General features: G+C 27.6%; 1 protein-coding gene across 3 annotated transcripts in view; it reads left to right on the top strand.

Annotated features, from left to right (window-relative positions):
* The first annotated feature begins 1,773 nt into the window (after positions 1-1,773).
* The window catches only part of LOC129971410 (calcium homeostasis endoplasmic reticulum protein-like), a 44,237-nt gene continuing 18,156 nt past the window's right edge, over positions 1,774-27,854 (top strand). The window contains exons 1-12 of one of the 3 annotated variants that reach the window (XM_056085163.1): positions 1,774-1,963; positions 9,054-9,224; positions 9,327-9,514; positions 12,695-12,832; positions 13,523-13,599; positions 16,108-16,182; positions 16,746-16,857; positions 17,114-17,164; positions 17,256-17,294; positions 19,923-20,054; positions 23,648-23,770; positions 26,089-26,263. In XM_056085163.1, the coding sequence (XP_055941138.1) occupies positions 1,939-1,963; positions 9,054-9,224; positions 9,327-9,514; positions 12,695-12,832; positions 13,523-13,599; positions 16,108-16,182; positions 16,746-16,857; positions 17,114-17,164; positions 17,256-17,294; positions 19,923-20,054; positions 23,648-23,770; positions 26,089-26,263 (1,306 nt within the window). In that variant the 5' untranslated portion in view covers positions 1,774-1,938. Of the gene's footprint in view, positions 1,964-9,053; positions 9,225-9,326; positions 9,515-12,694; positions 12,833-13,522; positions 13,600-16,107; positions 16,183-16,745; positions 16,858-17,113; positions 17,165-17,255; positions 17,295-19,922; positions 20,055-23,623; positions 23,771-26,088; positions 26,264-27,854 lie in introns of all 3 variants that reach the window. The other 2 variants (XM_056085161.1, XM_056085160.1) reach the window with 2 other exon arrangements.

The raw sequence follows: 27,854 nt of genomic DNA, 5'->3' as shown, positions 1-27,854 counted from the left end.
AAAGGTTGCGAGTTCGATCCTCGCCTATCGCCAGCAGCAACATTATTTAAACGAAGCAGCATCTTTATCATCATTATATTACTGTTCCTTCTCAAGGTACTGGTTGAATTTTTGGCGCATGAATGCAATCTTTTTTTTTTTTTTTTTTTCATTTTATTTAAAGAAAATTTGAAACAAAATCCAGACTTTCGGACTGATTGTATGCTGCTGATTGTATAATCATTTTATATATCTAAAAGAGTCAGGTATCGCATGGGACGAACTTTTAGCTTTCCTTCTATTCATATTCAAAACTTAATGGACCTGGTGCGTAAAAATTAGCATATTTTATTTGCATGGTCACAAATGTAGACTATTGAATGAAATACGTAAACGTTTGACACGTAGTGATAGTATCAAAATGAAAAGAGTAACATGCTTACATTATTGTCGGACTACCTGGTGGCATTTTTCGGCAATGCGAATGACGATCAAAGTTGTCTTAGTTAAAGTAGTATACATCAACATTGTTCAATAGGAATAACAGAAAGCATGTGGATTATATTCCCTACAATCATAAAAATCTGAAGTCTGCGGGCCAAATTAACTTAATATGTCAATTGTATTTGTTGAATTAATAATAAAAAAAATAGGAAAAGTTCCTTTACTTATAAGAGGAAGAAACACGAATCGAAATTATAAAATTTTGTTTTTGAATAATTGTTAGCATTTGAAATGCATTATTTACTAGTTAACTGTTTCGACCTTTTCGGAAAGTGAGTGTCTAAATAGAGTCTCAAAACTTTAGCGATGACGTATTATATACTCTTCAAACACAAAGTATGTGTAGTATAAAATTATGTTATAATGAAAAAAAATGAAGCTGATAAATAATCAGCCAATAAATAAATGAAGCTGATAAATAATCAGCCAATTAAAAAAAATGCATAAGGCGCAACAGCCAATATATCACCACTAATAACAGCAAAAACAGGGCAAAATATCGTTCGTCTCACCTCCGACGCACTGAAGGGGGAGTAATGTGGTGACGCTTTATAAGCCAGATAACAGCTACGAGACATGAGAAATTTCTTTTGTCTAGTGGTCTTGTTACTCGGCTACGAACCCAAAGGTTGCGAGTTCGATCCTCGCCTATCGCCAGCAGCAACAATCTAAATAAATATAATATAAATTAAAAAATGCCTTTAAAATTTTTCATTGCAATTTTAATTATTAATAGAACATGCCAAAATTATTACGCTTAAGAAAATTATTAAGGACTTGGTGTCCAATCTTGGTTTTACATAGAATTTTATTTTACCTCTTTCTTAATATTGACATTTTGGTTTTCATAAACAACAACCACAAAAATAATGCGGTACATATAGTTTCGGAAAATAACAAAAAACAATTTTGATTTCCCATGTATTTAAAAGTTATTATTCTTAAATCTTAACCACGTTTAAATCAGTGTTTTATTCTACTAGCAAATATTAATTACGAGTGAAATTGCTTCCTCTTTAACTTTAAATCATATTCTTAGTTCTAATATTTTTTTAAAAAAAAGATTAAATTAAAAGGATAATCGAAAAAAATTTCTAGAAATTCACGATATTCCCATCGAGATAAGCAAACAATTACCAAAATCGACAAGCGGATTTCATGGTCTGGTTAGCGATGCAAACCGAAAGACACAAGAAATAAAATCTGGTCTGTTCATCGTTTTGAAAATATGAGTAAATGATGTCACCTTCTCCTCTATTTCGCATGTATTTACAAAGTGAAGTGAAATGCGAGAAAAGCAATGTTATGGTTTGACTACAGTTTTGTAATTTTGGTGTTCGTTATGTTTGTAAAACAAGAGTAATGTTTAGTCGTTATGAATAGTTAATAAATGTACGTAATTCTCTATAGAATGACAAATTTCTTATGATTTTTATTTCAAACTAATTAAGTAAAATGGATTTACCTCAGCCTCCTGCTGGTAAGTTGTGTTTCATCACAGAATATTTTGCTTTTAAATTTGTCTCCAAAATGTAATATTAGTTAAATATGTTTTGTTTTGAAGCAGAAAAAGAATGCTTATAAAATGAGGAATTTATTAATATTTTTTAATTAGAATACATTTATATAGTAATTGACGAATTAAATCCATCCTTAAATGCTGGATTGCAATACATATTTGAAATCTGATCGAAATTTTTAGGAATAAATTTGTGGCTTTGCTGGTTCACAATTTAGGGCATTTCTTTGTTCACTTATAACAAAAGTAAATAGTTTTTTTGTATGTTTTCTGACAATAGATGTAAATTTTAATCTCCTAAAAATAAGGCCCTATTCGTGATTGATATATTTTTCCTTCATTTTATTTATCTTTGTTCAGAAATTTTAATAAGGCCTTTTTTTTCCCTTTCATCATTTAGGATTCAATATTTTCATTCAATTGATATTTATTGTAGATTTTCAAGATAAAACAATTTTATATTGTTAACTGATGGATAAATATACCAATACTTTTTTTAACTTATGACCTGCATGAAGGTATATAAAAAAAATTGGGATATTATGTTTTCTTAGAAAGTTAAATTTAAAAAAGTATGAATCAGGCAGGAACTAACAATTTTTTTGAAAGATTAGTTATTTAGTAAATTTGAAATAAATTATTTAATTAAAATCAAGTATCTGAATTATTTTTTCTGCAAAACCTGATAGAATTTTTTCTGGGAATTTGCTGTTGTAGACAAATAATTTTCTAGCTGATCCTGCTTGAAATCATGAACTACAGATTAAGAAACCGGTAAAAGTGTAGTTTAGTGTGCCCCTTTCTGCCATCTATTGTAGGATGCCACGTCTTCAATAGATGGCAGACAAAATAAACAAGCTCTTCTGCGAAATAGTTATGGTTACCACTTTCTGCAATAAAATTATGATCTTTACTGATAAGTATTGTTTTATCTGAGATTTTTATTTTTTTAAAACTTTGGGATCACTATTGCTTTTTATCTTAAAAATTTTGAAATAAAGAAGTTTTTCAAACAGGCTGCACTGGTCTGTTGTGTAGAGAGCAAAATTTGGAGCATGCAGTGCCTTCAGCATCTGAAGAAGGCACTGTGCATATATTTTTAACTTTAAAAAAAACAACCTACAGCTTTGCTAGTAGCAGGAACGGGAACCTAATACCTTCACTAGCACATTGAACATAAGTACTTTTGGGATAACAGAAACAGTACATAACCAAAAGAAAGGAAAGAACAGAGAAAAAAGCAATCGAAACATTCTCCATACAAAATTTCAAACAAGCGTCCTTTTCCCCACTTTATCAACTTATAAAAAATATAGATATATTCCATTCACCCTTCATCCATTCTTCAGGTTCAAAATACCTCCTGCCATCCCATTCACCTAACATACATTTTTGCACAATTACCGACATAACAAATTATCAATGGAATCGTCATTGCACAAAAAGAATTATGAGAATGCAAGGAATTCCATTGCAGAAGATTTTTAAAGTAAGAATTAAGGTGGTTTCTTAAATCACATACGACAGTTAAAAATTGCGAAAGAATAAATATTTTCTGTTTATATTAACATTAAAAATAAAATTGCAGTGTCTTATTAGTGGTAAAAGAATTTTTAATTATAATATAGAACTAAATTAAAATCTTTATATAGATACTTTTTTATTATTTTTAATTTAACATTTTTCATAAAATAATTGTAGTTCATGTACTATTCAACCATTGGAAAAAGTAGTAAACAAAACGGGATTAGGGTTGGGTTGCCATATTGGCAACAAACTCGAGGGCATACTTGAAGAAACCTTGCTAAATATGTGAATGAAACTATCATGTAAAAGTTCACTGTAAATGAGAAACAGCATTAAGTTATTTACTAGGTTCAACACATAATCTAAAAAAATTGTACATGTTAGAAAAATTTACTTTTCCTATTAGTTTAGTAATTTGTAAGTCAAAGGGTTATTTTGAAAATATTAACCTTTATTTGCTTATTTCTTATTCTGGACATCATAACAAATGAGCAGGTGGCAAAATATGGTCAGCATTGAGATTAAAGAATCATACATAACTGGCCTCAAAAGTTCTATACTAAAGGGAATTTTTTCATTTTAAACGAGGGAAACCAGATGTAAAGCAAGTTATCACTAAGGATGCCTTTGCATTATATGCTGAAGTTCTCTTTTAAAAATGAAAGTAGTCCACTAATATAGAAAATGCATGGGTGGATTGGAGCATTTGGTAGTGAAAAGGTTAAAGATCTAGCCTATATTAAACCTATACATGTCATATATTAAAGACTTGGAATTAGTGCAGGTTAAATCTATTTGAATGGAATGTGTTCCTGTTGATATAGACATATGGAATATTGTTTCTGGCTCTGGATACTATCCTCATCATTTGACTGCATTTCAAAATTAATAGGTCTGCCATAAAATAGTTCCTGAGTAGCTCGAGAATGAGAGAAATAAATACTTTGTATTCTATTTATTTTCATTAAATTTGAGTAGAATAAGAATCTTTAAAAAGGAAAGAAAAATTATTTCAAAAGAATTTTACGATTCTGGTAATTGGTAGTCTCAGGTGGCAATCGAAAGAAATTTATATTTGTGATCTGAAATTTGTAGTTTTGCTAATCAGTGTTGTTAAAGTTTAAAACTGACTCAATATCTAATATATAAAAATCTCATGTCACGGTGTTTGTGTTCATACTCCTCCAAAACGGCTCGACCGATTTTTATGGAATTTTTTATGTGTATTTGGTAGGTATGAGAATAAGTAGTAAAATATATTTCATTACGCTAGGTAATTAGGGTGTTCCTATTCACGTTCACCATACGCTGAGGTGATCAACGTTTGCTTGAAATCATCACCACTGTGACGTAATGTTGAAACAGTCCTGCTAAAAATAAACATGTGCGTCCAAATGCTACAAGATCCATCTGCTGACACATTCTCAGACCAATTGTTAGATATCAGCGATGGAAAAGTTGCTGTCTAATAAAATACTGGATGTATAAAACTGCCCACTAATTTCTGCTCTATCGTTGATTTGCAAAATGCTCTCATTGACCGCATATTCTCGAAATATGCACATAATACATAAATCATGCGTAGCTGGCAGAAAAAGCCATTTTGGCATAAAAAATGTGGACCTCGACAATTTAAACTTCAAGATACAGCAGTCGTTGCCAGGTGACTTGGTATCATACAAATTGATCCATACAGTTTGCGATGCTAAGGAAGCTGTAAATTATCCAACAGAGTTTTTGAACTCACTGGATTTGCCAGGCATGCCACCACATCTTCTACGACTGAAAGTTGGATCTCTGGTTATTTTACTTCAGAATTTGAACCCACCATGGCTGTGCAATGACATGCGATTGGTCATTAAAAAATTGATGAAAAATGTTATCGAAGCCTCCATCTTGACTGGTAAATTCCCAGCCGAAAATGTTTTGCTGTCACGAATTCCAATGATTCTCAGAGACATAGCAATCAAATTCAATTTTCTATTAGATTCGCATTTGCAGTGACAATCAATAAGTTACAAGGCCAAATGATGTCTGTTTGCGGCTTAGATTTGGGCACACCATGTTTTTCACATGTGGCATGTTCTCGCGTGGGCAAACTATCAAGTTTATTTGTGTTGGCTAAAGACGGACTGAGAAAAAACATCGTACACTCAATTGCTCTTCGAAATGAATATTGATTTTCTTTATTTCATTTTTATTCTTTAGAGCAAAAAATATATTACTTTTTTCACTTTACGTTTAACTTTTAAGAGATCAAACAATGTATATGTTCGTTATGTTAATGAAATACATTGTATTAAGAAAATGAATGGTTGGTGTTTTTTTGTTTTTATCGGCGATCATCATCTACAGCGCTCCATTCCTCTTTCTATCATAGATCCCAACCCCACATACTTACAATGCATTCGTTAACAACCAAAATATTCAATAGAAATAATTTATAAGGCAGTACAACTTTTGCTGCGTCAGCTAGTCTAATTTATATGTTTATAATTTGAGGTTTTAGACCATGAGATTTTATTGTTAAATTTAGTTTCTGTTGTATAATACATCAAGAAATTAATTATTTTTCTATATAGTTAAAAAAATATGTGCATAAGGAAACTGTTAGGACAGAAATTTCTTCCAGATTCTTGAATAAATATATTAAGATTAAAATGAGAGAGGAGATGATTAAAAAAGAGAAGAAAAGGGTAAGAGAGAATAAGGCTGATCCTTTCAGTTTAACATAGCTGTTTCTATCATTATAAGAACTGATCATTGCTGACAAAACAAAAGTAATTTGCAAATAAAACACAGCATTGTTTATGTTTTTAGTTTAATGTTTATTATTTTATCTAAAGTGGGCCCAATTAGAGGATAATTTTTACTGTAGAGGTATCGTGTCTAATTGTTGTGAATTAATGTTTTTACTAATGGAGAATGAAGTGGTAATATTTGAATTCCCTATCTCTAAAGAAATATCATTCTGATGTGATGACCTGGAAAATTATGCATAAATTCTTCTTTGAGGATGAAAGATTTCTATTCTTTGCCTTGCAGGAATGGGGTTGAAACGTTAAATGCTTGATGACACCAAAACATGTTACGGTCGAAAGCAGGCATCAAATATGAGTGCAGAAGCAAGACCTCAAAGAGATACTTTAACTCTTAGACAAAGCAAAACAATGCATACATGTTAAGGTTTTTTGATAGTGAATACTTATGCATCCATCTTATAATGTTAATTTTCTCTATGGAATCCATATCAATAGCCTAATGTAAAATTTACTGGAAGGCCAATCATTACTCTTTTTCTAAGGGGTAAGGAAAAGGTGCCAGTGAGTGTGCTAAGTAGGGATTGTTAAATATTATACATGTAATTCTTTTAGATGTAACATTTCATTTGGACATAACTTTAAAATATAAGCATTAAAATTAATATTTTATAAAAATTCTTTTTTTATATATATGAGAGTCATAAATTATAAAACAATTTATGGCACAGTTTTCCATTTAAAAAAATATTTGAATCTGTTTAGAATGTTTTCCTTTTCAATATAATGTGATTTGTGTCATTTGTAGTTTAAATATAATTTGTGATATTAATTTTTAACATTGCTTACTTTTCTTTTTTGTTTTTTAGGTTGTAACTTTCCAGGTATTTTGTTTTATATAGTTTTGTAAAATATAATTTAAAAAAGTTGAAGCTGCATTGTATTGTATAATTATACATGAATTAAAATGTAACTATTTCATTTGTTATCTCAATGCACAGTAATCAATTAAATGTTTAATGTTGCGGAGAAAGAAATGTTAGTATAAAAAAATGTATAAACAGTGAAACCTTTTTGAGCAGCCACTCCTCTGTTCCCAAAAAATTTGACTTTTAAGAGAAGGTGGTGGTTTTGAAGGGATTTTGTTATAGTTGCAAGATAATTACTATAATGGATAATGCAAACAAGTTTCACATATTTAAAATGTTTGCCTATCTAAAGAGAAAATAGTATGTTATTTAATTTTTTTAACATTTTATTAAAAAAATTATATAATTTGACTCTGTTTTAAGTTTTTATGCTTCTCAGAAACAACAAATTTTTTCAAATTTGCCTTTCAGTTTAAAAAGTAAATCTCTAATTGATTCATTTGTCATTGCATCAGAATTTTGGATGACTTCATCGATTTTCCTTAAAGCTCCTTGAGTTGAAAGTTTAGCTGGATTACGATTACAAACTATATTGGAAAACTCTGCGCCTAAGACAGAATTAGTGCCTGAAAGGCACAATAAATTCATTTCTAAAAAGTTTAAATGCACTATATACTGTTTAATTAAATTAAATCAATCTTAAATTATTTTTAGAATTGATTAAAAGTATGTAGAAATGCTTATTTTTAATAGATTTGTCAACCAAAAGGCATTCCTCTAAATTGGAACTTGCATCAAAGCATTCTACTGCTGCCATTGCCTCAATGACCAATTAATGAAAGAGTGTGAATGATGTTTTTGTTCCAAAATTATCAGAATCCCTAATAGTCAATAGGAAGCAAGAAGAACAAATGAGCTTCCTTAACCTGTCCTTGAACCTTTTGACTTGTAGTTAGAAGCAGGAAATGATTACATGGGTGAACACACTGAGTGGCTGTTCTGAGGAGGTTGGGTGGCCATTACCAGGGGTTGTTTTAATATTAGATCTAGAGGCTGAAAAAACCATGCTACGAAAGACTGGCTGTTAAGAAGGCTGACCGCTATGCAGGGGTGGCTGTTCGAAGCAGTTCCACTGTAATTTAAAAATAGATATGTGATTCAACAGTTTGATGGCTGTCTTATGTTGATGTATCTGTATTATAAAATCTCAACTTGGGATAATTTTCGAGTGTATTTGGATAAGTTGAGAGGAGTATAATATAGTTGATTTAATATTGATTTGATCAAATGGGGCAATTATAAGTTTTTATCTGGCTTTTAACTTGTTTGAATAGTTTAACTCATTGTTTCTACCATATATTATTATTATTATTATTATCATCATCAATTAATACTTTATAATATTTCTGCACCTTTTATTTTAATAGTTAGATTGTTTGAGCAAAAATCCTTGCTCAGAAATGTAAATATATTTTATTTATAGTAGTTGAAGAATCTGGTAAGTCTGTGGCATTATTGATTAATAAGAAATTATAGTACTATTTCTGTGAATCATTTAGCTTAAGTTGACAAACATAAATGCTGGTACAATATTAACTTATTGTTTAGTATAGTAAATGCCAGCATTTTCTTTTAATACAGCAACCTTATATTACAAAGATAAGGAAAGTTCATTCTTTTAATGTTGTATATTTAGATTGAATATAATGCTGGTATGTTTCAAGTATATTTTTTATTGTATTCAGCTAATTGTAAGTAAACAAAATTGTTGATTTCAATAAATAGTAATTCATAAATAGATAATTACTGTTATATAATTGTCTAGAAAGTATCCACTGCTTATTAGTATTGTGTTTATCGTAAATGAAACAATGTTTTTTTCTTTGAATGTTTTAGATCAAGAGCTGAAAAATATTATTGATAAACTTGCTCAGTTTGTTGCTCGAAATGGACCTGAATTTGAACATATGACCAAGCAAAAACAGAAAGACAATCCCAAGTTCTCATTTCTTTTTGGTGGAACATATTTTCATTATTATCAGTATCGTGTAACAACAGAGCAAGCAAGTACGTGTCAGTTGTGGAATTTCATTTTTTCTTAAATTAATACACAATTATTGTTATTTTTAATTTTAAAGTTTATCTTTAATGTGATGAATTTCTTTCAAGTTCTAAAGCAGAAGCAACGATTAGAACAGCAACAAGCCATAGTTCAGCAGGCCATCAACCGCCAGTCTATTCAGACAGCTCCATGGCAGCAACATCTTCATCAGATTCAAGACACTTCACAAGACCAGATACGACAAAGTGAGCAAAATCTTGCTGCCCAACATCAACTTTTGCTGACACAACAACAAGTAATTGTCATTTATTTCGATTTTCTTTTTGTATTTACGCTTTCATTAGTGCTAAATACTAAATTAGATTAGAAGTATAATTTAATCTACATAAATAGGATGTTTATGCTTTGTTCTTATATTTTTATTTCATTATATATTTGCTATTTAAGTCATTATTTATTATTTTGTTTTCAGAATACAGTAAGTACAGTAAGTAAGCCAATAAACAGTTATGAAGATGTAATTGTCATCTGTTACTTTCACTAGAATAACCTATAAATCTGTTAAGTAAATGATAATTAGAATGTTTCAATATAAGTTAGTTTAATTTTCTATAGGTTACTGAATGAAAGAATAGATATTGCTTTTGAATTTAGCATTCAGTTTATTAAGACTACGATAAGTATAAATTTGCTATTAATATATTAATAAAAAGAGGCTTATTTATTAGCTTGTAATTTTAAAAATATTGATTAGTATATTGCTGATAAAAAAAAGTAGTGCAAAAATTGGTGTTCAAATGAAAACTATATTTATTTTTGCCTAACTATTTCATTGAAGTATTAGTTTATTTATTGTAAACATGTAGAATTGATCCAAATGATGCAAAATAACTTATTTTAGGATACTTCAAGCGTGCTGGGTAGTTTAAAGATTATTTCTGAATCCTCATATCTGTTCTGTAATTTCTGTTCTGAACCCAAACTTATTTGTATATTTTCTGAAAATTCATTGAATGTGAAAATTTTCAGATTATTAATTAATGAGAGCAAGCAATTAAATAATCAATACTAAAAATTTTTAATAAAGAGTTAGTCAGTTAAAGAAAACAATGAAAAAGAGCCAATTTAATTTACTAGGAAATCATAGTATTAAATGCTGTTTATGGAGCATCAATAATGTCAGTATAAGCACCAGTGTATGAAAACAATGAAAATAAAAATTTTGATGAGTCCTGCCTTAAGTCTTCATCAAAGCTTACCTCAAGGTGGGGATTCAATATTGATGTTTTCTATTTTCTATGAGGGGCCATGTTTATTCCAGGTTACCCAAAATCCTATTAAGGCCTCACAAAAATTACTAAACATGTACGTAAAATCCAATCATCAAACACATATAAATAAAAACAAGCAAATTTATCTCGAAAAAAATCTACTGTTTACATAAGATGCAAAACCAAAGAAAGTAATGTTGTCTAAAGGGAATGGAGATTATTTAAATGAACTCATGACAGACCATTACCCACGTTTAATAATTACAACAAGAAAATTCTCATTACATAGCTCTATCCTTTCTTCTCATGACATAAATTAATTCATAGAGAAACAAAGTATAAAGAAGGAAGTAAACATCTCCAGCAGAAAATTGTGAATCATACTCTCAGAAAAGAAATATTCTGTTATAAGCTTATAAAACCTGCTTTCGCAAGCTATTCCATGTTACCATAGTTTTTTCGGAATTGGTTGAGGATAAGTTCTTAAAGAGTAAATTGATTGCTCTTGCATAAGAATCTCTGTTATTGCTATTTTTTTTTTTAAATTCTGCTTAATTTTAAAAATAGTGAATTAAAAATTTTTTGAATTTAGGCTAAATGAAAGTTACATAATTGATTGACCTCAAATTTAAATTCTATCTTTTTATTATAAGTGTCCATTCCTTTGAATAAAAATTCATAATAATATCATAATTATCAGCATTTAATAAAAATTATATTTCTAAATCAATTAATTTGTTTTTGATTATTTTCTTTTCTAAATAATGTAAATATATATATATATATATTGATTAATACTAAAAAAATGTCATTCCCATTAGAATTCCGTCCACATGTTGAAAATTTGATCCTGTTAACTTCAAAATTACTCCTATTGAAGAAGACAGCTTTTTTAAAAATGCAAATGTATATTTATTTTCAACTGTATCCTTACATAATTACTCGATGAATGTAATTACACAAATTTTGAATAATTTCACTCATAGAACGTTAAGATATAAATTTTCAAAATCAGATATATTCATAATATTCTTATTAAGAAAATTCAGAACATAAATGCCTGTTTTTTTTAAAAATTTTTATTTAGAATAATTTTCAGTCATTAAAAATATATATATATATATATTTCTGTGTTCTAATTGTAGATTCTAGTCTACGTGTCACAGATCTAAACTTTAATTTTTTTTATGAAGTTTAATATAAGTAATTCAAAGTAAATAACAGTAATTCAAAAAAGATCTTCATCTTAATCCTTTTTACAAATGCCAGCCTTGTCCAATTCTTTCTTTCTACTATTTATTAAACTGTTGATTGCATTGGAATTCTGTTTGACATCTAAAAACTTTTTTTAATCATATTTCTGTATTAAAAAGAAATTATTTGCTATTTAGTATACAGTCTTGGCAATGAATTTCTGCTTTAAATTTTTGATCTCTTCCAAAAGTAGGCGATTATTTAATATGTATCTTTCTCTAAAGTCTCTGTTATCATTGTTTTATCTCCTCCATGATTCTCTGCTTTTATTGTCAAAAGTCTTTTGGCAACCAGTGAAAATTACTAAGGTTTAATCAGTTAATGTCATTATTTTTTTACAATAATAAATTCTTCTATAATTTTCATTTTTATCATAACAATTTTTCTTATTAATTTTAATCAAATTTTTATCTTTATAATTTTTATTTCAGATTCATTTTTTCAATGTCTTAGAATAGTAAAATATAAAAAAACTATACAAACATTTTGTTTGTATAGGTTTTTTTTAAAGAAAGAAATCGCTATTGTTATTTGCATTTCCTGGTTTTCAAGACCTTCAAAACAATTTCCAAAAAAATAACGCACAAATATTTACATAATTAAAATTAATTAAAAGAACACAAATACGTAAATTAGTACATTCTGAAACTATAATCTGTTTAAAGAATTTTTAAACTTTAGATTTGTCGTTTCTCTTATATTCTGGTGCTTAAAATAGATTATTAAAATTTTATTAAAGGAAAGTATAAATGGTGAATCCAATTTGAAATATCATTTCCCATAATTGAAACTTACCTAAATGATTGACTTCTTGGAAGACTATTACTTTGCAATTTATCTTTTATTCTCATATTTTCATACTGCTATATGAAATAAAATTTATGATTAATATTTATCTTACTTCTGAATACTTGTTTAATTTTCTTATAATGCATTTCATATCAATTTAGGTACAAGTTGATGAAGTAATACGGAAAGCTCAAGAGGAAAAATTAACAAAATTAGCCAAAGAAAATGATTTAGATCTTAAAGAGCTAGATGGGGTCTTGCAGCCTATTATAGACAGCTGTACAAAGGATTCCATTTCTGTAGGTCATTTTATGTTTTTATTGTAGATAAGGAATTTCCAAAATGTGGGTCATCAGTTTTTGTGAGTGGATGAAATATATATGTTTGCCCAATTTGCAAAAAATGTGGTGTGAATTTAAGATCATCGTGCTGTATGGTAGTAATACAGTAACATAAAAAAATTAAATAAACATTCTACTGTTAATTCAGATCCCTTTCATCTGATTAGAAATTTCTTTTTTGTTTGGCTTTGTAATGTAACATTGATTATATTTTATAGTAGATGTTCTTTCCCCTTAACAGAATTTCATTTTTAGTTGATAAAATTTTTTCAGAAAATATGTGCTGTTTGTCTTTAAAAATATTGCTGTCTTTCTTTTTATATTGCTGTCATAAAAAGTCATTGATGAAAACTTTCTGACTTGGGTGTTTAAGAGGCCATCAATAATTAATATATTTCAAAGTTAGTTATACTAAATATTTATATTTTCTGTACATAATAAATGATTTGCATTAATTCTGTTTTTATCATCTCATAAATATTTTTAAGAATTAGTTTTTATTGAAAATCAATTGTATCACATGTCAGTTTTGATTTAATTACTTATTAATTAATTAATGGAAAGGGAAGACTATGTGTGAAATTTAAATTTGTTACACATAGTGAATATGCATTTTAAATAATTTTGTTATTTATTTTATGTTTATAGAATGGAAAAGGTTGGATTTTTGCTCATGCAACAACATATGCACGTTCCGAAGTTATTATTTTGTACATTTTGAGGAAGTAAGTGCTTTTGAAATAATAATTTGTGCTTTTTGGTAACTTAAGTTGCTTTATAAATAATATTAATATATTTGCTAGTTGACTCAAATTATTTATTTTGAATATTTTTTTAAAAAATCATTTTATTTTTCAAGTTTATTAAAATTTTTATTATCTGCATTAGCTTTTAAGTTTGTTTTTACTTACAATTTTGTAATATAAGTAAAAAATATATAATGCAAATTTTTTAAAAATGTTTCTGCATCTGTATTTGTTTTATGGATGATATATTTCTATCAAGGTGCATATCGTTATGAAAAGTGCTTAATTTTCTCAAGAAGTGCAAAGACAGCATTTTATTCATTTGTTTCCCCACACATTGAATACGATAATTTTAAAGCATAGTTGTAAAGGCTTGTTTATCAGATGTATCAAGAACGAAAACTAAGAAAAGCGAAATATTCAGACAATGAATCTAGGTGAAAAAGATCCAGGCGTGCCAACATATATTAAAATAATGCTCATGAGACTTTTTTTCTGCATCTTCTTTCTTCAACAATATGCATTATTATTTATTGAAATGCTGGAATAGTTATAGCAGGTCAATACGAAATATGTACTATGCATTATTTGTTGTGACTTGAAAAACACTCAAAAATTTTTTAATGAATAATTGCATAATAAACTGCAATAATTTTAATGAAATTAAAAAAAAAAGTTTTTCAAACTTTTATTTTTTAGGGTTTAGGTATTATAATGTTATAACAATTTTCCCCTTTTCTTTTTATTTTTAATAACTCTTATAGAATCCCCCCCCCCATGGAATCTTCTTGACACATAAACGTTTGATCTGATAGCAAGAGCAATGCACCAAACCATTGAAGTTAGGAACATGAAATTTGAAAAGTTACTTCTTGGATATTAGAATCCCACTAAGAACAGATATTTCAAAATTTAAGAATTTTAATTAAAAAAATAAAGACAGAATTTTAACATTGTGTTGCTGTAACATCAAAGCTTCATTGCACAAAAATTATTTATACATCATTTTAAAAGAAAGTTAAAAAAAATAGCATTTTTATTATACAAATTTTGTTTAAATGAATGCACTTAGTTCCCTTCAATTTTAGTAATTTTTGAAAAATTAGTTTTGGACATAATTTTTAATAATGATTTTTCATTATAATGAAATTAAAAACAATATTATTGTTCCTGTGATTCTCTGAGTCATGTTATTTTACTGCTGTTAAAATCATAATAAAAGAAAAAGTGCTTTCTTTGTTTTTGCTTAAATTTTAAAGCAGGTTATTGAATAAAAATCTTTATTTGATGAGTTTTGTCAAATTTTGAAGCAACGCAATGTATTGTCTCATGCTGGAATCAACTATTTTTTTTTTTTTTTTTCATTTTGCTTCTAACTACAGAATTGACTCCTTTGTAACTTCAAGAATTTGTTCCTGGTATTTATTAAAAAACCAGAAGTTGTTAAAACATTTTTATTTCTTTGCAAAATATATAATCACATTTTTCTGCAAATTTTTAAAGCTAAAAGAATTATATATATTACAACAAGTTTTTATGAAATTTTCAAAAGGCAAAAACATTCAAAACAAGATCTTTGCAAAACTTTTGAAGTAAAAAGCAATGAGGCAATATTTTTTTATAGTGGAACCATTTCTGAATACTGCTATTCTTTTTTGTTAAAAAGATGATTTAAGAAATACGTTAGAACATGGCATTGTATTATCATCAATTTCTTGGCAGTTTTACATGGCATTTATCGTAACATACATAAAAATCAAATAGAAACTGTTTTGCTATACATTTACTGACATTTTCAGAAATGATGTATCTATCCAAATAAACTGGTAGTTTGTTAATTTTAAGAAATATTGAAAAAATCACAAATTTTTATTGTTAATCTTATAGAAATTGATATTTGGTATTGAAATTTTTCATTTTAATAATCTTTTTTGTTTTTGTCAAAGACATAATTTGTTTTGCAATGGAAAATGTACAAATATTGTGCAAATACCGAAATAAATATTAAAATTTAAAAAATACACATTTAAAATTAATTAAATTTTTTTTAATGAAGTCAATGCATTATTATAAAACAGAAAATATCATATGCTTAGAAAATACATAGGTTTACGTATGTGTACATTCGCTAAGGTGCTTAAAAAGTGCTTTAAAAGTACTTCATCTTTGCAGCAGTTTTTCACTACAAACCCTGTCTATTTAATAATGTTCAATTTAATAGTTGTTTTCAGTATGTAACTTAAAGCATTGACATCTGTTTCCAATTTTTATAATTATTTTAAAGTAATTTTGTGTCACATGTTATTTGCTTAAAATATATTTAAAATATCTGATATATTGTGGTTTAATTATATTTTTAAATAAAATTCATTGATTATGAATATTTGTGAGTTGTAGAAAGAATGAAAGGAAAAATAACCTAATAAAAACTATTGCATGGATGTTTCATAACATTCATACACACACATATATATATATATATTTCAGAGTTACTGAACCTGGTGCTACATTTGAAACAAAACTTCATCTTGTATATTTAATTAATGATGTCCTTCATCACTGGTAAGTAAACATGATTATTCTTTTCATTTAAAAAAAAAGGAGACTTCTTTAAGCAGACCATTGGGCTTTCCTAAATTGTATTTGCAATGTTAGAACAATACTGCAAAGGGAGAGGGAGCGAAATCGTCATAGGGCTTTTATAGTTAGGAAAATATTCTTTTGAGTTAAAATCTATTAAAACCTACTTATTTATCATTAATTAATGCTTTGTTTTTTGATCTACTCACTAATTTTGGAAAAATGTTTTAGGTCAAAATGACATTACTAAAATATTTTTTTCTTAAAGAGAATAAGTGGTAAAAATTTAAGCTCTAATTTAGACAAAGAAAGTGATATAATGTTTTATTGTATAATTTTATTTAATTGATTTCATGAAATACATTCAGATTCAAATTTTGCAAAACATTTTTTTTTTTTTCCCCTTCGAATGAGTACCTAATAGAGATGGACCCCCCCCCCCCCCAGCTACATTAAGATTATAAACATATTTCTTGCTTTCTCTTATACATTGCTCTATTTAATAGCAAAATACATTGCATATATATAATTTTTCTTATTTGTAGTTTCCGTAAGAATGCAGATGATTTGAAAAAAATATTAGAAAGTGCTGTTGTGCCTATATTCTGTTCCACAAGCATAGGAGTTGATGTAGATAAACAGCAGAAGCTTTCAAAGGTGATCTTTAGCTTTTCTTCTAAAATTATTGAAAAATTTAGGTTTACTTTCCCATTAAGATGATTGCATCCAAATTGCACCAAATTTCATGAATACTTTATTAAATTTTTCTTCAACTTTGTTGCTTAAAGTTTTATTTGGTACAGTTTGGTAGTTACTATTGTTAACAAAAAAGTAACTTTTCACAGTAACAACAGTAAATATGAGTTTGTTTGTTTATATTGATTTTATTGTTAACTATATTTTTCCTCTTTAGTTGCACAAATTATGGGAGACAAATAAATATTTCTCGCAGCAAATTTTAGATGTAAGTAATTTTATCTTTTGCCATTTAAAAATGTAATAATGCAATAGTCATTTTAATCATAAATTAAATGTATTTTAAATTTTATTTTTAGCAATTACAAAATCCTGCTGCATCACTGGCTGCTTATCAGGTAAAATCTTCCCCCTCTTTTATATTTGATATGTACAATATGGTGAATTAAAAAAAAGAATTGATACTTTTAAGTATCAAATTCTAATAGAACTTGAAAGTTGTATTTTCTTTCTAATCAACAGAAAATTATGAAGATTTTTTAATTTTTTTTTTAATTTCCAGTTTGTGCAATGGACCTAAATGTTGGAATTAAGTTGTGCATTCATACAAATTATTTTTTCTTTTGTGCATAATATCATAATTTATGCAATAAACTTTCCATCAATTATGTCTATTTTTGAACCTATACTTAAAGCATATGTTTAATCTGCCTTGTCATTGTTTGGCATAAGCCATTTTTCTTTTAAATTGAAGTCTAAATAATGACATACTAATTATTCCCTTCCATTTAATTGGAAATAATTAAAGAATGGTTTGTGAATAATTTGATTTTGTTTTCTGAGTCTGAATATCTACTACTTTGCTACTTTTCCATCATTGACTAATATCCAAAGCCCAGTTCCTGTTATTGTTATGATTTTAAGCTTTAATGGATTTCTTTTATTTAAAAACATATATATGGAGCTAATCTCCTTTCCCTTTTCTTCTTTCAAACGTCAAATCAATCATGATGAAAATCTGAAAGAAGATTCTTTACTCCTAAACTTTTATGGAGCTGTTTTAAATATTCCGATTTCAAAAGATTTGCTTCAGTATGCTAAAGCATGAATGTGCAAGATATTATGAAGCTTTAGATGAACAGAAAAAAAAAAAAAAATCAGGGGAAGGTAAAGGAGTTCAACAAATGCAAAGCAGCATAGCAAAATTGTTGAAATTGTTGCGATTAAAAAGAAAATTTAACTTATGAATGAAAGATCTGCAAAAGTTGTAGAAATCAATGCTCAAATGTATGAATTCACAAAAAAAAAAAAAAAAAAAAAAAAAAAAAGAATAAATAAAAATAAAAAGGTAATCTTGCTTCATGATGTTTCTTGTTAAGTAATCATTAAATGGTTTGTATCATAATAGTAAAAATGTTATTTTATATTTTATTTCATCTGATTCCTTAATTTTGTCTGACTTACGATTAAAGAGCATTAGAGATCATCAGTATCCCTCCCCATATGCAAATTTTGTCTTGCTAAATTCTAGGCAATAAATAAAGAGAAATTGTATTTTCTGTATGTATATGTGAACATTCTTTTAATATATTATTATTTTGAGTTATGTTAAATAGTTGTTTCCTTTCCTTGTTTGTTTGTTGTTTTTTTTTACTCATTAAAACTATGGAGACTAAAACTATTTTTATTCCATTATAACTAGCAAATAAGTTCTGTTCATGTATTTCCTCTTATATTGCATATACATACAGAGAAAACATAGAGAATTTTTTTTTCTTGCAGATTTGAGTGGCAATCCTGCCAATACTCTTCTTTTATTTAAATAGTTTATACCACTGCTCATTACAGATGCTGCAGGCACAGTTTCTTCTCTAAAATTAGATATTATGTAATAAAACATTTGGAATAAAGAAAAAAAATCTACCCAAATAGTAATTTAATGTATATTGTATGCACAGTAAAATATGCACTATTTGTACCCAGCATTTTTTTTTTAATGTTGAAGTTTGTATTATTTTATAATTATATCTCCATTTTGATTTTGAATTTTTGACTTAGAATATGGTGTTATAATTTGCATTGCATTTTATGCTGCTACTCATCTGAAGCTAATTAAAAATTATCAGTCATTGCAGATTACTGCAGCCCTATTTTAGTACTTTAAAAAAATGTAGAAAGCTAATAAACTTAAGATATTTATGAATTATGGCATTTGTTGCTTGTTTGAAACACTGGAATAATTATATTTACAGATAATGAAACCTAAATGCATTCAAACTTTTAGAAACATAGGATATATATTATATTAGTATTTCAATACGCAAAAATCCTTCAGTTACATTAATGGAGTATGAGCATTAGAAACTTGCATAAACTATATCATTTTTAAAAATTTTATGTTAGGCATGTTATCAGCTTTTTTGTAGCAGAAATGTTTATCAAATGCTGTCATAAAATTGTGATTAGAAATTTATATAATTCGTGAAAAAAAAAAATCTTTTTGACTGGCAAAGTCTTGTTTTAGAACAAAATTCCGAAATGTAGTAGAGTATAGAATCAGAGAGCAAGAGGAAAATAACTGTAATATTTCAAAAAAAAAAAAAATCTACTTATTAATCCTCAAACTTTCACTACAGTTTTAATTTTATTTATTTTTAAATGTGAGAGGGAGTTCATAACCCTGAAATTTTTGGAATCTGCTTTTTGCCTTTTCCCATGTGAGCATTTCATTTTTATTACTTGCTCTTATAATCTCTGAGAATATATTTCTACAAAACAATATGCACCACTGATGTCTCTTATATTTCTGTCCAGCTGCCATGAGCCATTTACAGAGATGTGCTGCTTAGCTAATCTAGCAGCACTGGTCCTGTGACATGCCTTTAATAGTAATGATTTGAATACTTGAAACATTATAATCCCAGTTAGAAAATTCTTATGTTGTCATCCTTTTATACAAACCTTATATTTCCATTTATAATTTGATTGTATGTTATTAATCACTGTACCCTCCCCCCCCCTACTAGGCTGGGTTAATAGCAGAATATGCTACTTTGATCACACCAATCACTACTGCCATACAGACTCAATATGCTTTACTTCAAAAACAGCACCAAGATTTTGTAACACATCTTACTGGCCAGATGCATCAAATGCAGGTATTAATTATTTTTTTTCATTATCTTTTGTTTTATATATTTGTTATTTTAATCTTTTTTTATTTTTGTGTTGAGTGAATGTTTATTTTTAGTGCTAATTTTTTTTTTATTAATCTTTTATTTTGCTTTATTAATCGTAATTGCTTAGATTATTGTAAATCATGTTCTTTTTTATTGTAGTGTTGTATTTGTTTACAAATAAAATAAAATTATTTTTAAAAAAATTAAAATAGCTTATATATATATATATATAATTATTGCTAAAGTTTTTTTTTACTGGTCATATTATTGCATGAAATTTTCATTAATATTCTCTTTCTTGCACTATGTTACCTTTTTCATTTATTGTCAGTAGTCCCACCCCCTTTCCTTCTTTTTTGAGATCCAATGAAATGTATCAAGTTTTAAAAGCTTTGTGGTTTAAAAAAAGCTTTAAAGCTTTGTAGTAAAAGTTTTATTTTTTTATTTGTAGATATGTTATGGTTTTTGTTAACCAATCAGATACGTTATTCTTTTCAATATATTTCTAAAAATTTCTTTTATCTAAAAGACATTTGATATTTCTCGTTATGTTTGGTTTGTATCATATAGACTTGGAAATGCCTTTTGTGCCTTGGGAGTGTCTTTTGAGCTTTATTTTGACTATTGGATTTTTCATATCTATTTTACTTCTGCTTTTTATTTTTTTCTAATTTTGTTCCATCTCTCATTTCTTTTTTAATTAAGAATTTTTTTCTTTTTGTTTAAAATTCCTCTTTTTGCAGCTTGAAGAATCAAAAGAATTATTTTTATAAATATGGGTTACTTCATTTTCTTAATAATCCTGAATTTTGAAAATGTTTCTTTTTCTTACACACACACACATATATATATATTGACAGTTTTTGTCTTTGATGTCAAACTGTTTCGTCACATTTCTATTCTACCATTCTGATGATTTCTGTTCCTGTTTTCCTTCTTGTTTTTATATTGAATAGAATATTATTGCATTGTGAATTTCTAATATTTATTATTTTTTTTCCTGCACTTTTTTGATAACTTTAATTTAGCTATCAAAAGATAATCTCATATTAGAAATATCTCAAAAATTCGAAAACTTTCTTTCTTAACTCTACATTGACAGAAATTAAAGAAAGTTTTTTTGTTTCTAAAAAATATTTATATCTGAAAAAAAAAAATTTCTTCTGTTTATAAAAGTCTGCTGAGAACCTCTTGTGAAATTCCATATTTCTTATGGCTGAATCAAATAGTATTATTCCTAGGGATTGCAATACCGGACCAAAATTTCAATACCGGTATTCGGTATTTTTTAAATCTTAATACCGGGATACCGGTATTAGAAATTTTAGAAAAAGAAAGAAAACACAGATGTTTCTTTGTTTTATTTGCCAGTATTATAAGAGAGTGTAAATATCACAAAAAATAATATGTAACTTATAAATTATAACAGTATATAAAGAATCACAAAAAAGTAAAGGAACAACTTATTTATTTAAATCATAAAAAAGTGTAAATATCACTATTCAGTCTGTGGTACTATTACAAATTTTTGAAATGTGATCTTAAAAAACATAATGCATTAATTGTACTGTCATTAAGCCTGGAATGTAATTTTGTGCAAAAATTATCATCTGTCAAAAACGCTCTTTCGGCATCTACGATATTTGGTGGTACTGTTAGCAATGCACTATATACTTTTTCCAAGTATTTACCTCTAAATCCCTCATCTTCAAATAAATCAATTTCTCGTTGGATGGTTTTGGATATAGCTGATTTCTGTATTGTATTTTGGTTCATTGAATTTTTTATTTTTTATTTATTGCTAATTCTAATTTTTGTTCAAGAGACAATTCCTTTTCACTATCGACATTAGTGTCATCATAATCTTCGATAACTGAATCGAATTCTTCTGAATGTAGATAGGTTTGTGGGTAAAAATTTTTAGAAAATTTGCTATAAACTTAATCAGATTTGAATTGATTATTTTCTTTTCTTCTTTTTCATTTTCATTTTTAAAATCATTATAATTAGGTAAATACCATAAGATATTTTCTATTTCGGTATGCCTTTCTTCTGTGCGATTTTTCAATGTAATATATAATTCTTCATATAGTGAAGTTTGCTGTTCTTTCATAACTGCAACATGAAATTTATTATTGCATTAGCTGTTAATAAATTAAAATCTCTCCGACATAATGCCTCTATAGTCAGTTTTATTGGAAGTAGAGCTGATATAGTTCTGGATATTAAGTCGAATTCACTATCTGAAAAATTAATTTACAGGTTTAAGTCGATTATTGCTTTTTGGATTGGATTTCAAAAATCGTTCCATCATTAGGAGTAAACTGTTCCAATGTGTCTTAGAATCTATTATTAATAGAAATTCTGTTTTATTTTCAGTTAGTAAATATTTTTGTAATATGGCATTTTTTGTAGGGGAACGTTTAAATAATATCTTAACAATATTATGAACTTTATAAATTATAGGAAGCAATTCTTGATGAGTTAATATTTCAACCTCATTAGCAATATCTTCTTCAGCAATTACATTATAATTATCTTCATTGTCAATATCACTCTCACTCTCTTCAAAGTCAGAATCTGAAGTTTCTATATCCACAATATTTGGATTCTTCTGTTCTTTATTTTTTTTTGGTATAATACATCTATAAACTCCAAATTGAATTCCATGAGCACAGCACAATTGCTGATTTGCACCAATCAACTTTCCAACTTTTTTCATAACTGTTGCTCCATTAGTCGTTATGGATACAATATCTTCTTTCAGGGATAATCCATGTTTTGCTAATTTAGATTTAAACAATTAATTAAGCTATTAATTAGCTAATTAATTTTGCCCATTAGAGAGACATAATAACAAAAACGTATACTTTTTTGCTGTGTTGGCGATCCCTGAACATAGAGTGGAGACAATTTAGAAAATTTCTAGTAAATACCGAAAAACCGGTATTTAAACTTGTGAATACCGGTATTACAAAATTGTACAAATGGCTCAAAATACCGGTATTCGGTATCCTGGTATAACGGTATTGCAATCCCTAATTATTCCTCACTATTGTTTATATTTCATTTGGTGAATGCTGTTGTTTTATTGAAGTGTTAAAACTATTATCCGTTTTTTCTTCTTCCCCCCCCCCAATTCCCTAACAGTTTTGTTCTAATTCTGTAAAATTTTTTTGACTTTATGAGTTTTAAAATTGCTATGTGATTAGTATCTTTAAAATTTCAGTTTTGTATTTCTAAAATTTTGCCCAATATGCTGTTATGGGATTGGATTTCATATAGTATTGACAATTATTCTGAAGGAATTATTGGAGTCAAACTCGAATTGGCTAAGTTTTTGTCATAAATAATTATAACTTTTTGGAATGACCTATTTCATATCTCATTGTGTTCCTATATTTTTTCAGGACCTTTGTTCTTTGCATTTAAAGTTTTTTTAAAAAAAAAACCACTCTGCTCCACCACTATGGACCAAGTTTTGCTTTCAGTTTATTATTCCCTTTTTTTTTTTCATTTAAGTATTATCTATTTTTCTCATTTTGAAGATGCCTGTTCCATATGCATTCCAGTCCCCTGCCAACCCCATGATGCCAGTGCAGCAAGCAGTAGCGGCTCCATACATGCAACCACCTCCTGTAGCCTTTGACCAGTCTAGTCTGCCAGCTGCCCAACCACAGGACCACAAGCTACAAGTAACTAATTCATAAAATCTTATAGTTTTTTTATGCTTTTTAATTATATTATCAATAATCTTTTTTTGATCAACTGATTGTTAGGATTATTAAATGTGTGATATTTTAATTAAACGCAGTATATATAGCTGGATATTTAAGATTATCCCTTTAATCTAATTTTAACACAGGGTTGCCACTCCAGAGAAAACATGGGAAATTAAAAAAATGTCTAAAAAACTGGGGAAGTGCAGGGAAAATTGAAAATTTTTCATAAAACTGAAAATACAGGGAATTTTAAATTTCTTAGTTGTTTTTCCCCATCTAAAAAATACCGATCTATGAAGATTTCTTAAAATCTGAAGAAAAATAAAAAATAATAGTGATAGCTTCCAAACATGGAACAATATAATTCGTGATTGTGTAATATGGGAAGTCACCACTTTTCTACTCTCTCCACTGGTTTTTTTTTTATTATTATTATTATTATTATTATTTTTTTCCCCTGTATAGATCGGTCCAGTTTTAATTTGCAAGACAGTTTTTTTTTTCCATGAGATTCCTGAATTGCAACTTTTTAGTGCAAGAACAGTCATTTAAAGCTGAAATTTAAGGACAATAAAATTTTTTGTGTCATATTAGTTCTTTAATTCTTTCCATGAATATTGGAAATATTTTCACTTATTTTTAGTGAAAGTGAAATACTAAAAAATGTGTGTTAGGCTGTGCAAAAATGCTGTACCTTATTTTTTAAGAATTAACTCCATGAAACTGATGGCTGAAAAGTCTTCAGAAATTGATGCCCAAATATATGAGCTGTCAACTAGGAATAAATAAATTAAATAAAAAGTCTTGCTTTGTAACTTTTTAAAGTAATCATTAAATGGTTTGTATAATGGCAACAAAAAGTTTTGCATTTTATTTTAGCCAAATCCTTACTTTAGTTTGACTTAAAATTAAAGAGCATGAGAGGTAATATATTTTCCCCTCTTAATATGTAAATTTTGTCTTACTAAATTCTAGATAATAAATAAAGATTAATTAAAAAATGCTTTTAAGTTTAATTTCTTTTTCCTGTATGTAAATATAAACCTTATTTTTATATGCTATTATTTCAAATCATGTTAAATTGTTGCTTCCTTTTCCTGCTTTTTCCACTCCTTAAAACCATATTGCATTATAACTAGCACATAAGTGCTATTCTAGCATTTCCTTGTATCTTGAATATATGTGCTGGGATTTTTTTTTTTTTTTTCCTTCCAGATTTGAGTGGCAATCTTGTTTTAAGCTTTAATTATTATTTTAGTTTCCTTACACCATTTCTATTTATTGTAAGCAAGAATCTTCTCAATGGATTTAAATAAAATATAACATTCGGATAAAAAACATAAGTGTCCTTTCCATCCTACAAGAAATTGTGCATTGTCTTACAAAGTCCTGAAAGTCCTTTCTTATTTCTTCTGTAAAAATGTGCTGTTGAATCTAATATTAAAAATTTTTATTGTATTTTTTTTTTCATTATTTTAGCACATTCTACCATATCTTAAATTGGATTATATCATAGTGAACAATAACGAATAAGACTATTAAAGTAACATGGTTTTAATATATCATAATAGATGATTAAAATTATTTTCTTTAGGAACACATGAACATTAAGGTCTACATTATAAAAGACAATTGAAAGTAAAGATAACTAATATTTTTCGGTATACCAAACAGTTACTAAAGACAGTTAATACTTAATATGCATCTAAGAGGGCTTTGTTTATATAATCCTTCTAAACTTAAATAAATGAGAGTAGAAAGCTATTATCATCAAGATACTTTATTTAAGAATAATAAAAAAATACATAGAAAGGAAATTTTGAATACTTTAATACTTTATTTAAGAAAAGAAAATGAATGCTGATAATGAAAATGGTTTGAATTTATTGCAATATCAAAAAAATATTTTTACCAGCAGTGCATAAAATAAATTTAAAAAAAAAATGCTGAACGATTTATGTGGAAATTAAAGAGATAATTTTTTTTCAAAAATTGTATTTTTTAAAAAAAATTATATTTAATATAAAATTAATTTTTAATAATTAAAATTGTAAAAGTTTAAAGTAGGTTTTTGTAAAAGTTGATGACTCAAAGTCTATCTGTTCATTTTATAGATAAGCTTACAAACTTTGTTTTTCACTCATATTTGCTCTTTTTGTATTAATAGAGATTATATACAGGATGCTAAGAAACATCCTGCTTCTTAATTAGCTTACAGTCCAGAAGATGAATATGAAAGAATGATTTATGTGCCAAATATTTTTAAACAGTCTATTCTATTTTCATTTTAGGAGACTACTGATTCTGGAAATCCCCCTACTGAAGAAGCATCAGTGCAACAGGGAGAGGTTCAGGAATCTGAAAAAAAGGAAGCAGAATCCAGAATTGAACCAGAACCTATTATGCATAATGATGATAGAATACCACCTGAAATGAGAAACAATGATGTACATCCGCCCGGTAGATGTACATTGATATTTTCTTATTTTTCTTAATGTTAAGGATGCTTCATTTTAAATGTAATTTTATAATTATTATCAAATGCATTTGAAATTTCCTTACTTTAGTTTGAGAAAAAAAGTTGCTGAGATATCTATTCAAACAATTTAAGATATTATTTTTCACTGTTGCATGGCAAAATATTATTTATGGTAAATTAAAATGAATTGAATGCAGGGTGGCCAGCCGATCGGAAAACCGAATTCTGGAAGATGTAGTGTTGTCAATGTCCTATTTGGGAAGTTAATTCAATTCTGAAGAACAACTCTTGTGCATCTAGGTTATAATAGATTTTAATTCAAATTGTGCTGTTTTTTTTTTTTTAATTTTATTTATAAACAAGTTTTGTATTTGCCTTATTTTTATATTCTATATACCTATCTAAAAATGTATTTCTCTATCCCATTTTTTTCAATAATAAATAAATCTGCATATCTAATTTTTTACATATATATACAGGGTGTTGCCGAATTCAACCGACAAATTCAGAGGGTGATAGTAGGCATCAAGGAGGGTAAAGAATCACCATATAACATGGGGTCCCAAATGATGTTTAATTGGTGAAAATCGCAAAAATATAGGGAGTCGAGAAACTGTAAAAAATTAATAAAAAATAACAAATGGTGTTTCAACTATGAATTTTTTTAAAGTGAAAACACATTCTTGAAAGTTTATTTATTTATTTTTTCATGTTGGTAACATGCGGATTTGATGATCTAGGGGATAGTAAATTACTGAAAACGAAAAAGTAGTTAAGAACAAATATTTGCAAAAATATTTAAACTTGAAGAAAAAATAAAAGCTTCAAAATGTAAGGAATTTTTTAGCCTATAATTTTATATAAGCATGTAGTGTGAGAACTGGAGAGTTTTTAAGATATTCAAAAAAAAACTAAAATGGATGTTTCTACATCCAGAAAACATTGCTGCAACATCAATACTGATGTTCGCAGAGAGCGTTGTGAAATTCGAAAAACAAATTCACAGAAAGAATAATAGACCTTAAGTAGATGAAAAATTACCAGAAAACATGGATCGCCGGTAACGTTTATTAAGTGAAAATTGCAAAAACAGACGTCAAAAAGGCAAAGAGAATGGCCCTATGAATGCGAGGATTAGGAACAAGGTAATCCGGAGGAAGCCTTCTCGCATGTAAATTTTTCATGTGTTCGAGAAAAATAAAAGCAGCGAACAAGTATTCATTAATGAGCATTATAGAATTGATCTTCGTTATACTTTATTTGCAAACAAGTCAGATTTCACGAATGTAACTAAAATGTGCTGGTGCATGCATTAACTAAATTGTCAGTGTTTCCTGCAGTAAATTCGGAGGAACATGCTGGAAGAAAACAAGGTACTTTTTGCCGCCCGAGCAGAAGATACGGTCCAGACTCTGTCCAGATGTTAATATCAAACTTGTGTTGTATGTTCAACGAGATAGTGAGGTGGGGATTTTCTAATGACTGAATATTCGCATTGTGCATGTTGAAGAGATCTTATCTTGTAAAATAAGCTTCATCTGAGAATTAAATTCTAGCAGAAAAGATGTGCATCTTCTT

This window comes from Argiope bruennichi, chromosome 6 (genome assembly GCF_947563725.1).
Source record: "Argiope bruennichi chromosome 6, qqArgBrue1.1, whole genome shotgun sequence".
Classification (NCBI taxonomy): domain Eukaryota; kingdom Metazoa; phylum Arthropoda; class Arachnida; order Araneae; family Araneidae; genus Argiope; species Argiope bruennichi.
Note: the sequence above shows the minus strand (reverse complement) of the source record. Positions and strands in the feature narration are given on the sequence as shown.